Source organism: Aricia agestis, chromosome 3, assembly GCF_905147365.1.
Source record: "Aricia agestis chromosome 3, ilAriAges1.1, whole genome shotgun sequence".
In the NCBI taxonomy this organism is placed as follows: Eukaryota; Metazoa; Arthropoda; class Insecta; order Lepidoptera; family Lycaenidae; genus Aricia; species Aricia agestis.
In genome coordinates this window covers 17,550,715-17,563,285 of record NC_056408.1, presented here as the reverse complement: position 1 = coordinate 17,563,285, position 12,571 = coordinate 17,550,715, and the positions used below count along the sequence as shown (strand labels likewise).

The 12,571-nt window shown below is 37.1% G+C and overlaps 1 protein-coding gene across 2 annotated transcripts; it reads right to left on the bottom strand.

Annotated features, from left to right (window-relative positions):
- Window positions 1-1,817: 1,817 nt before the first annotated feature.
- Window positions 1,818-3,879, bottom strand: LOC121725588. Of its 2 annotated transcripts, XM_042112612.1 has the most exons (4): window positions 3,801-3,879; window positions 3,154-3,222; window positions 2,583-2,716; window positions 1,818-2,006 (listed from the first exon to the last, which is right to left on the bottom strand). In XM_042112612.1, the coding sequence occupies exons 1-4, from the start codon at window positions 3,838-3,840 to the stop codon at window positions 1,839-1,841; spliced, it is 411 nt and encodes a 136-aa protein (XP_041968546.1). In that variant the 5' UTR covers window positions 3,841-3,879; the 3' UTR covers window positions 1,818-1,838. The 2 variants fall into 2 exon arrangements, with proteins under 2 accessions (XP_041968546.1, XP_041968547.1); XM_042112613.1 differs by lacking the exon at window positions 3,154-3,222.
- Window positions 3,880-12,571: the final 8,692 nt, after the last annotated feature.

Genomic DNA, 12,571 nt, shown 5'->3' with positions numbered 1-12,571 from the left:
AGCCAGTGACATAACCTTAAATCTATCAATGATAAATAGTTTATGGGTAAAGTTGTGTAATTGCGAGGCTAAATAAGCTTAAAAATTTGGTGTAAAATATAAAGTTTAATTAAAAAAATTGAAATATTATTATGTGCACACTGCACAGCTATTTTGATGTAAGGGGTACCAGGGTTTTTTTTATAAAAGCTTTTGACATCAATTTTGTTGACATCGCGCGCTATAAGGTGGTACGAGGGCTGCTATTTATGTATCCGGAATTAAAAAAAGAAACAAACATATATCATTTAATATGGTTTTATTGCTTTTCAAAATATTCGCGTTGATGATCGACACACTTTTGCATACGCTGGAACCAATTTTCATAGCACTTTTTCCATTCTGATTGAGGTATCTCCAAAACGTGCATTTTGAACGCATCAACAGCCTCTTCGCGGCTCGAAAAACGTTGACCACGTAATTTGTTCTTCGCGTATGGAAATAAAAAGAAATCGTTAGGTGCCAAATCAGGGCTGTACGGCGGATGACCAGTCAATTCGATCTTTTGACCCTCCAAAAACTGAGTTGTTTCAGCTGAGGTGTGACAGCTAGCATTGTCGTGATGTAATATGATTCTGCGTTGTCGGTTGTCCTTTCTTATTTCTTCAAAGACTTCTGGTAAACAAATGGTCGTATACCATTCAGAATTAACCGTTTTACGATTCTCTAATGGCACTGTAGCCACATGTCCATTAATTCCAAAAAAACAGGCGACCATTCTTCAAAGTACTTTTTGCACGAGTAACTTTTGTTGGTTTCGGCTCATCTTGGAACACCCACACCGTTGACTGTTGTTTAGTTTCGGGGTCATATGCATAGATCCAAGATTCATCACCTGTGTAGATATTATAAACGGCTTTTGACGTACCACGGTTGTATTTTTTTATCATTTTTTTGCACCAATCGACACGAGCCCGTTTTTGATCGATTGTCAAGTTGTGCGGAATCCAACGCGAACATATTTTTTTTACAGCCAAATGTTCGTGTAATATCTTATGTATGCTCGTCATACTTATGCCTAAGGACGCCTCTATCTCGCGATATGTAACATGACGATCACGCATTATTAGTTCCCGCACAGCATCTATATTTTGTGGGACAACAGCTGTTTTTGGGCGACCTTCCTTATTTTCATCCGTGAGCATAGACCGCCCACGATTAAACTCACTGTACCAGTGATAAACAGTGGTTTTTGATGGTGCTTCATCTCCAAAAGTTGCGGTGAGTTGAATAAAGCACTGTTGTTGATTTAGCCCACGCCGAAAATCGTAGTAAATCATTGCACGAAAATGTTCACGCGTTAAATCCATGGCAAATGAAGACACGCAATTTTCAAAATGACGCCACAATGGAAAAATAATTGACAGTCACATGAAACAAAATGTATTCTTCAATTTCTTCAAAGCAACTTCCGTCGCCCATGGACACTCGCAGCATCAGAAGAGCTGCAGATGCGTTGCCGGCCTTTTAAGAGGGAATAGGTTAATAGGGGAGGGTAGGGATGGGAAGGGAAGGGAATAGGGGAGGGTAGGGAAGGGAAAAGGGTAGGGGATTGGGCCTCCGGTAAACTCACTCACTCGGCGAAACACACACGCTGGTTTTCTGTGAGAACGTGGTATTTCTCCGGTCGAGTCGGCCCATTCATGCCGAAGCATGGCTCTCCCACGTATATTTCTTGTTAGTAGGGGCATGTGTTAACAATATACGCATATTATCTACTTATATGCATACGGTATTGCAGCCTTTAAATATTAAACTATTTACATATACGGTATTGCAGCCTTTAAATATTAAACTATTTACATATCATACATGGCTTGAAGTCTGTTTTCCACCGTGTCCTCAAACGGGTACATTTTGTAGTCGTTGGGTACGTTGTTCCAGTCGTTCACGTCCTCGATCGAGAACGCAGGGCGCGGTCGCTGATAGCCCTCCGATCTGAGCTCGTAGGGGTTTTGATGCCAAGGCTGCAAAAAACATTACTTCTAACTTCTAAGTTTTAACAAACGTGTTTTTATTGGACTAGTCATCATACATTTTTTAAAATCTAATACAACAATAATTAAAAAAAAAACTACAGCACAGGTTTCATAGAATTATTTTTTTATTACTATCAAGCTAATTTTTCGTGAATAAATTCATTTTGAGAAGACGAACAAAAATTTCCTCTGCGAAAAATCTCGAAAGTGTAGCTAACAGAGATAGAAAGGATTTAATATTTCGATTTGATGGTGGAACCCTTCGTGCGCGAGTTTGATTCGCACTTAGCCGATTATTTGTATATTGATAGAGTTATATAATTTAAGAGTAACATTGTCCTACAAATAGAAATTGTTCTAGGGAACCCGTACTACTACCTCTTTCAGTGCTGCTACCTTTACAGTGAACTCTATATTTTATAAGGGTCTCATACGCACCATAAAGTAATCTTTTAGCTTTCTGTTACACCACTTTATATATAAAAACATTTTATTAATTAAGAACTCCTCACTCCATATATCTGTCACGTGGTGTGGAGGTTTCAGCGACCGGCTTTACCCTACCTTGATGTTGTCTGGGCCTCGTTTCTTCCTCAGGTAGTTGAAGCAGCAGGATCGGAAGTGGCGCGTGCCGCACGCCGACGCACACTCGCTGCCGCACGAGTCGCACGACAGACTCGCCGCCCACATGGTGCTTCCTGGAAATTGTACATTTTAATAGCATGTCAAGAGATAGTATGGTCTAAAATTTACTATTAAGGGCTCCCGCACAAAACTGCGAATTCGCGTCGCATCGTAATGTAATTTTTATTATGAATTTTGTCGCAGATATTTGCGATGCGATATGAATTCGCAGTTGTGTGTGGGAGCCCTTAGACAGGCACGGTCCAAAGTCCCATCAAAATGTAGGCAATGATTGCAGGTTTTTATTATACGTGCCTAAAATTATCATCATCAAAAATTTTAGGGTTAGAATTTAGATCACTGTTAAACCACGCCTGTCCGTCCCCGTAGATATTTTTGAAAAGATTGCGAGATAGAGAAATGGTAAGGAATAATTAATGTATTTTAACTGTAGTAATATAGAGAAAAATCATGCGTGATGTCCAACCAACTCCTACAAAAAAATTAGTACCTGGATCAAAATCATCTCTTGGGACTGCATCTTTTTTACTCCGCCTAGACTCGGCCTGCGACCATGTCGCTAGCACAAAAGAAATAAACATACCCTCTTAAGGTGGGTACTGACCAACGTTACGAGGTGTAATGTAACTTATTACACAGGAGTGCTTCGTGTTACGCCGTGTTTCGGGTACTAACTACACGAATGCTCGCTGTGTAATAAGTTACATTACACCTCATAACGTTGCTCAGTTCCCACACGCATTAAAATATTTACACAGCAAATAAACAAGGTCTGCTTATCTCTGTCTGGCAAATCGGAATATTCACATGACAGAAAAAGACATCAGACCCAGGCACGCTGCGGAAATACCTTTATTAGTATGAGGGATAATATGTAAGTAAAAGGCAAATTTTGCCTACCGAATGTACCGAACCTATAAATATACCGAATGCTTTTAAGGCATTCGGTATATTTCGAAATGTGAGCTTAAAATTATAGACGGTGACAATATTTAATAAATAATTTACTTCTAAACAACTCTTTTGACAAAAGCACCCCACCCCCCCTTTCTAATAAAATCATTCAAACTCTTTTCTTTGATTTTAATTTTATTGATAAAGGTAGCACCTATTTTTATATATTTTTTAAATACTTACCAATAAGCATGAGGGATACGATTGCGGTGATTTTTAACATTTTCAGTGCAACAACAAAACGCTTTTGACAGTTGCAAGATGGCGGCCGAGGCGGGAATGATGGTGGAGGAGTATCAACCCCTTTTATATAAAACCAAAGTTTACCCGCTGGCGTGGGTGACGACGCGTTTAAAATATTTATTTAGCGGTGTTACTTTACCACTTTCAGCACTCAGTATTATTTATTTGCATATCCTTCTTATTGACTAACTATAGAGGCACTCGAGAAGATATAGGACTTCGACTGTTACGAGCAATGGCACATGATACATGATAATTATATTGTATTATCTTGTGGAAAAGTCAACATGCATTGTTTAAATGCAACATTTAAAATTGTCGTTAAATCTATGCAAATACTATGCAGATCGAGTATGCTGTATATCCCACAAGAACCTACTCCTTTTTTGAAAGCTGGTTAAAAAAAATTAATTTTAAATATATTTTTGTTTCCGAAAGCAAGGTATTTTCAAAAGAGCTATTTTTTGATAATTAACTTTCACTATTTCAAACAAGACATTTTCAAAATTATACAGGTACCTACCTACCAGGAAATTAAGATAAATAGACTACTCAATTTGGTCGGGATAAGTCATAAAGTTAATAATAATATACTTACCTATTAACTTTATGGGCTAAGTGCAGCGCTGCAGCGCACGCACGGTTACCATTGACTTGACCTATACATAACCCGATCAAATAATCCGGAATCCGCTGTTTCTCTAGTGCTCATGGTACATATTCCTAGTGATAAAGATTTTATAAATAAAAATATTAAGCCCGTTTCAAAAATAGAATATGCTATAACATGACTATTACGTTTTTATAGACGTAGATAAACGTTGCGTTTTGGGTTGGTTGGTTGGTTTACATAATATTATTATGAATGTATTATTTGGTAAAAATATTGTTAAGTTTGTATATTAACTATTATATAAGTACCTATTCGATTGGAGGTCTATACTTGTCTACAACAGGGTTTTTTATTAGTTAACGTTTGGTCGATAAAAAGTGCTAGTAAGTAGGTATATTAGATTTTTTTTAAAACAGTTTTAGCGAAACTAAGAGTAAAAAGTCCGTAGAGGACTCTACTACTGATCCTACTACTATTTTCTAATACTGATCAATACATTTTAATACTTACATATTTTGTAAAATTATTAACAGTTTCAAGTTGCCGCGAAACGTGGGGCGCTTCCAGTTTAGCATTTTTATTAGAAAACTTTACTAACTCGATCGATGTTTGAAAAGTTAAGTGATATCACCTATCTTCTATTAAAAACAACTCGTTGGGTTCCTCACGAGCACCCGTGTAGGTGAAACCATTTTGTTTTTTAAAACATTATCGTGTACGCTATTAGCTATCGACAAGGGTTCTGTATTATCGGAGGAACTGATTCATAGGCAGGCTAGGCGCGGCGGATCTACGTGATTTGGTCGTATTATGATACCTCATACTAAGCGCGGTCCTCCTCAAAGGCGGTCAGCCTCTTTAGGTCACGAGATTTGAGAGTGGACAGTAGATACTGATATAGGCGCAATCTTAATACTTTTTTATTTTTTTTATAAGGGAAATGCACTTAGGTACGCATCCTCAGGATGCCTGGGGTGGCTACTGAGGTATTGTTGGTAGGGCATCGAGACCGGGTTTTCCCGAAACCCGAAAACCCATGAAAACCCGGGTTTTGGGGATCATGAAAAAACCCGGGTTTCAAAAATGGAACCCGGGTTTTTCGAGCTTTTCGGGTTTTTCGTTTTTTTGATAATTATTAAAGGCCAGACCTGATTTAATGGTATTTATAACAAACTAACATACAAATTATTTATTTTTATAACATATTGTATAGGTTTAATTATTTATATTGGTCATAATTAAACAAAATATAATATTTTTAAGGAAAAGTTTCGTTTTAGGAGCATTAAAGACAATAAAGATATTTTAAAAAACCTATTCAATGTAAAAAAGCCAAGTCTCTTCGAACAATCTATCCTTCGCAAAAAGTTTTAAAATTTCATAGAAGCCAAGTCTTGTTAAACTTATTTAATGGTTTTCAATCAACATTCAGTGATTGACTACAGTTTTGTTTATTAAGTGATCAAAGGCTTACAAAATAAACACAGCTTCAAAGGGTTCTAACTTCTAAGTCTGCTGAAAGTACTGTAGACTTTTGATGATGGGCAAGTCAGCCACTAGGTGACAAAACGTTGAAACTTAAGTATGGACCGTTGGTGATAAAATACACCCATCAACAAAGTCTTCGGGATATTTGTATTTTTGGAATATCTAAAAACCTGTCAGGAATTTTTGAAGACAGTGTATGGAACAATGATAGTTTATTTTTTAATATTTAATAAAACATATTATTAAAACACTTTTCCGAATTTAATCGTTTATAAAACAATCACAGGTGTGGAATATGTGCGTGGAAGCCACAAAGGAAGATCTTCCGACCGAGCGAGGTGGTATGTTCGGTCAGGCCGAAGCCCACGTAATACATTTCAGCTGTCGTATATATACCGACCGGAATGTTAGGCGAATTGTGGGTACCGCCACATCACTCCCCCCCGAAGACCGGAGGTCGAATCTTGAAGTCTTGTCACCTGAGTCGCCAGTGCCGGTGAGTTCCAGTGAGTCGGAACTGTTGCAGTGAGTCCCAGTGAGTCAGAACTGTAAGCTGCTGCACGGGATCCAGTGAGTCGGATAAGCTGCCGTGCGGGGCCGATGCTACGTGCTGACCAGGAGAGATGTGCTCTGCTTGCTGACCGGTCGGTGTAGTGAGGAAGCCCGTTGATGCCGATGCGGAGTCGCCCAGGCCGCGGTACATTGCGGCTAGTGGACGATGTACCCGATGAGGCGATGCTGGCTGGCGCGATGCGGAGGGGCAGGGAGTGATGATGATGAAGGAGGCGTGTTCTGTCGAGGGTCACCAATGTGGAATATGTGCGTGGAGGCCACAAAGGAAGATCTTCCGACCGAGCGAGGTGGTATGTTCGGTCAGGTCGAAGCCCACGTGACACATTTCAGCTGTCGTATATATACCGACGCGCTTAGAAAACTTCGATAGTGCGATGCAGGAATGTTAGGCGAATTGTGGGTACCGCCACACAGGTATCTACAGTCACAAAAAATCAATGATAAGTCCACAAATCTTTATTTCGTTTCATAAACTAAAAAAATTATTCGAATGAGATATTTTTATTGCTGATTGTCAAATTAATAGTAATAATTTATACTGATCGATGTTTGGCTGCATACAGTATTTTCACAAAAAAATATTTATTGTGTCCTGCTGCGGTATGACACCCAGTCTTCTGTGCAATTTAAAGTCATTATTTTCAGTCTAACTTACTAAAAACACTTAAAGGTTTTTGTTTGTCGTTACAACATAACAAAAAGCGACAATATTAGGACAATGCAATCAGTAAATAGGTTCCAGGAGAGCAATAAGCCCCTAGAGACTGACAAAACCATGCCAAGGAGTTTCCATCAAGTATATTTTGAATCCATATTTTTGTATTGGTATGGAAATCTCATATAACACTTTAATAATCATGGGCGACTTTAACGCAAAAATAGGTAAACTTAGAGTCGACGAATATTTAATAATGAAGCCAAATGGTTACGGAGAAAGAAATCCAAGAGGCCAAAGACTGGTAAACTTTGCTCTCGAGAACAAAATGGCAATTATCAATACATATTTTATAAAAAAACCAAAACAGAGGTGGACATGGCGCTCACCAGACGGAAAATATAAAAACGAAATCGATTATATCCTGACAAACAAACCTAGCATCGTTCAAAACTCTGAAGTACTAAACCTAAATTATTCATCGGATCACAGGCCTGTTAGAGCAACCATAATTCTATCTCAACAAAAAAAGAGCCGCTCTAGTTTTAATAACACTCAGAACTCTACATTAAATACCTTGCAGGGGATAACAGAATACAAAGAGTGTATTAAAACCTACTTAAAAAACTCACTAGATCAACAAGAAAATATCCCTATTCAAACGTGTTATGACCTCATACAAAATGCTATCACTCAAAGCCTCCAGTCCGCTAAGAAAATAAACATAAAATACACAAAATACTATCAGATAATACTCTAGCGCTCATGGAAAGAAGGCACATACTTCAAAATACTAAACATAAGACAAGATCAATGAAAAATGAGCTTACAGCACTATACAAACTAGTTAGCAAACGAATTAAATACGACTACACAAAGTACAGACTGGAAAATATCAAGAAACACCTCTCCCAGACAGGAAGCTCTAGGAAAGCCTTTAAAGAGCTGAAAACTAGTAAAAATTGGATAGACGGACTGAAAAGCGGGGTAGAGTGCTAAACAGTCGCAGAGATGTTATTAAAATTGCAACAGACTTCTACAAAGAACTCTACAGCGCCCAAGAACGCGTTATCTACGATGCGGACGACATTGACTGGTCTAGCGCGTATTCTAAAGAAATCACACCATTTCATATAACAGAGACTGTTCAAGCGATAGAGAAATTAAAATCGGACAAATGCCCAGGCTCGGATAATATAACCAACATAGCAATAAAAACGGCCAAATCGGTACTTGCTCTACCCCTCACTAACCTTTTCAACAGAATTTTGGAGAGTTCTCAAATTCCATCACAATGGTCGGTATCAAATATAATTCTTATCTATAAAAAAGGAGACCCCTACGACATAGCAAACTATCGACCTATAAGCCTACTCCCTTGCTTATACAAGCTGTTCTCTTCTCTACTCAACCAAAGAATAAGCGCTACCCTTGAAAGTGAACAACCGGTGGAACAGGCAGGTTTTAGAAAGAGTTTTTCTACTATCGACCACATACACACCCTGGAGCAAATAATTGAAAAATACCAAGAGAGACAGAGAACTCTATATGTAGCTTTTATTGACTACAAAAAAGCTTTTGACACAGTTTCACATAGAAGTATCTGGAAAGCGCTGATAGAGCAAGGAGTAGAGGTAGGATACATAAATGTTATAAAAAGTTTATATGACAACAACATTGGCAGAGTAAAACTGGACAGAGTCGGTCAGAACTTCCCCATAAAGCGCGGCGTAAGACAAGGCGATCCGATCTCTCCTAAATTGTTCATATCCATCCTAGAATCGATCATAAGAAAATTGGATTGGAAAACTGCAGGACTCTATATAGACGGAAAATACCTAAGCCACCTTCGCTTTGCCGACGACTTGGCTCTTCTATCTGAGTCAGTATCTGAACTACAGGGCATGATAGAATCTCTTAATGTAGTGGGTAGAGAGGTGGGCTTAGAGATGAATTTATCCAAAACAATGATCATGACTAATAGCTTGGAGAAAATAATAAAAATAGACAACGAAGCACTCAAGTACACAAATAAATATGTTTACTTAGGAAAACAGATGAGTTTCGGAAAAGACAGCAACTATTCAGAAATAGAGCGACGTATTCAACTGACCTGGAATAAATACTGGAGTCTCAAAGAGATTTTCAAAAGTAACTTACCAGTTAGCATTAAAACAAAAACCATGACGAGCTGCCTGCTACCGTGTCTAACTTACGGTTGCCAGACATGGAAATACACAGCTAAAGTAAAGAGAAAAATTATTACATACCAACGAGGCATGGAAAGAAGCATGTTAAAGATAAGAAGAATTGAAAAAATTTGACATACAAAAATAAGAGAGGAAACAAAAGCAACGGATGCTTTGTGCTACGCTCATAAATTAAAATGGAAGTGGGCCGGCCATGTAGCCAGATTGTCGGATGAACGTTGGACCATAAGAGTGACACGATGGAATGGCCCGCTCGGTAAGCGTAACAGAGGCAGACCGCTTAAAAGATGGGCAGACGATATAAAATCTATAGCCGGGCCACGATGGACAAACATAGCCCAAGATAGAGAAAAGTGGGCATCTCTGGAGGAGGCCTTCACCCGCGGAGGGGTTCTGGATGATTAATAATTAGTTTAATTCCTACATATTTAGTTTTTTATTCTTAGTGTAATAATCGTCTATGAAATAAAGGCTTTTTTTATTTTTATTTTTATTATTTTTATTTTATTTTATTTTTGTATTGCGGTCTGACAAATGTGGCAGATTGCTTTTTATTGATTGAGAGACTGATGTTGGTAACACATAATAGGACGAATGGTGGCCGTCTTTCTTTAGCCGGCCGTGGATGTCATACTCACTGCGGAATTATTAAAACACGTGATTTTAGTGAATTGAGATGAAATAATATAACAAGCAGAGTTTTTTATCAGCACCAGCGCCAGAGACAATTTCTTGTGTGTAACAGCATGCCACCATGGGTAATCTTCCAAATTCATTACAAGCAACATTCCGCTCATTGGGGGAGGCCTACGTTCAGCAGTGGACGGCAATAGGCTGATGATGATGATGAACATTCCGCATTTGCCATAATATTATGGTCTGGTCTGATCAATTATATGGTAATCTGACATGAATTTTGCCTATTGCGACTAGAACTAATGACTACAAAAAGCTTTGAGTTGTAGTGTTGTAACGTTGCACGTACATGATTGTTAATAATTATTATAATATTTTATCAAGTCATGTAAGATTTTTCAGTAATGTAAGATTTTCCAGTTTGTTGGATAACAGTAAAGTTACCTTAAATTGCAAAGAATATTCGGCTTCATACCGTAGCAAGGCAGACAAAAGGCAATTTCATGTAAAAACTAGGCACAAAAATTTAATTACAAATATATCATCAATTAGGACCAAATAATTATTAATAACGTGACAATCAGCAATAAAAATGCAAAAGATTAAATAAAGATTTGTTGGTATACGTTTTATATTTAAGGTTATTCTTCCATTTACTGTCTTCAAAAATTCTTGATAGATTTTTATATATTTCATAAAATACAAATACATTTTATGATACACGTAATTATGTAATTTGGAGGTGAAGCTTGTTGTAATACTTAATCTTCGCCCGAAAATCTTAATCCCTAGCTTTGATAAGATCCAATATATTATATATATAATAGGAGAGACAAAAAGTCGCTTTTTTAAAAGTATATGACCGCAAACTATTTAAATAGTATTTTACTGGAAAGGTGTTGGCAATCGCTGATCATATTTAAAGTATTTTCGCTTCGTTAATCTTTGAATGTTAAGAAAACCCGAAAAAAACCGAAATACCCGGGTACCCGGGTTTTCGTTTAAAAAAACCCGAAAACCCGGGTTTTGAAAATTGGGTCCGGGTTTCGATGTCCTAATTGTTGGACTTTCAGGAATATGGTGGTAGAAGCCGCGCCCGTGCATAGACACTAATAAATAATAGTTTAAAACACTAAAAAAACACGCTTTTTTTAAAAAAAAAACAAATGTTTTAACAAAGTATCGCATTGTGATTTGCTCCTAAAACGTATGCAAAGTTTTAAGTTAATTAGACTACTGGAGATAGATAAAAATCGTGCTCAAAGATTCCGTTACATACATACAGCCCAATAATAAAAGCGTTCTAAAAAGTAAAAACCCAACGGTATTCCAGCTTCTCCGCTTCTGAGTTCTGGCAGAGCCCCAGGAAACGTGGAATAAACAAGTAACAACCGTGATCCTGCCAAAAAATCAAAATTTTGTGTGAGGTAATATTATATGTGGTCGATGACCCTAATATGTGGAGACTAACCTTTGAGACTTTTTAGTGTATGACAAAACAGGAAAATATATGAAGGCTGCGTTCCAGATGACGTTAATTTTGACCAAAACGCTCAAAACGTCCCCTTCTGCCGTTCCCTTTGGCGACCGGGGTCGTTTTGATCGCGGCTATGACGTCACTCATGACGTCATCATTTTCGCTCAAAACGACCCTTGACGAAGATGGGTCAAAGTGGGCGTTCTAGTTTTTTTTTTTATTTTATCGTAACTATATCGCGAAAGCCATGTTCGGAGAGTTTTCAGGAGACAGTAGAGACAAAAAAACTTTATAATATTATTTCATTACAAATAAATATTTTAATTAAATAAATTAAATAACACTTAATGAAATATTTTGATTGGCAAATAAATTGTTTTAAATGAAAGGTCAAATGATTTCTTATAAAATATAATAATTAATATTAATTTTCATCTCTCCTATACCTGTTGACTAACTCGTACTTGACTAAGCATTAAGCGGTACTGTTACCTAACGTTTATATGTATATTGTGACAATAGTCAATATTCAAAGTATGTGGTTTTGTTATTAAAATATGATTCAATGTGAAAACTCAAATATAACAAAAGTTTAACTAAGTATATTAAAATATGATTACTTAAGTAAAAAAAATGTAATACTAAAAACGAAACAAATATAGTATTATGTATTTTATTTGTAAAATAAATGTAACTATAAACAATAAAATTAATTTTATTTACGACTTGAAGAAAAGGATCGTAATATCCAAGTTCGGTTCAATGTACCTATGTATAAAAAAAATAGTTCTTTTTTTAAACTTTTCTCAAAACGCTCAAAACGATCCATAATCCGTTCCACTTGGGTTTGTATCACTGACGCTCACATGCTAGTGGAACGGGAAAAACTATGGTCTTGAGCGTGAGCGTTTCTAACGTCATCTGGAACGCGGGGGAAATAAACTAACGCGATGACACCAAGGTTAAGCTGATAACTTTATAGTTTATACCTTAGTGGACACAGAAAGTTGCAAATTAAAAAAATCAAATGACCAAAAAATTATCTTTGCCATTATAGTA

Excerpts from the sequence above, each read along its gene's own strand:
- LOC121725588 (XM_042112612.1), bottom strand. The coding sequence starts at position 3,840 with ATGTTAAAAATCACCGCAATCGTATCCCTCATGCTTATTG. Across the intron at positions 2,717-3,153 it reads AAGAGATGATTTTGATCCAG|GAAGCACCATGTGGGCGGCG; the intron begins GTACTAATTTTT and ends TACAATTTCCAG. Across the intron at positions 2,007-2,582 it reads GAGGCCCAGACAACATCAAG|CCTTGGCATCAAAACCCCTA; the intron begins GTAGGGTAAAGC and ends TGTTTTTTGCAG.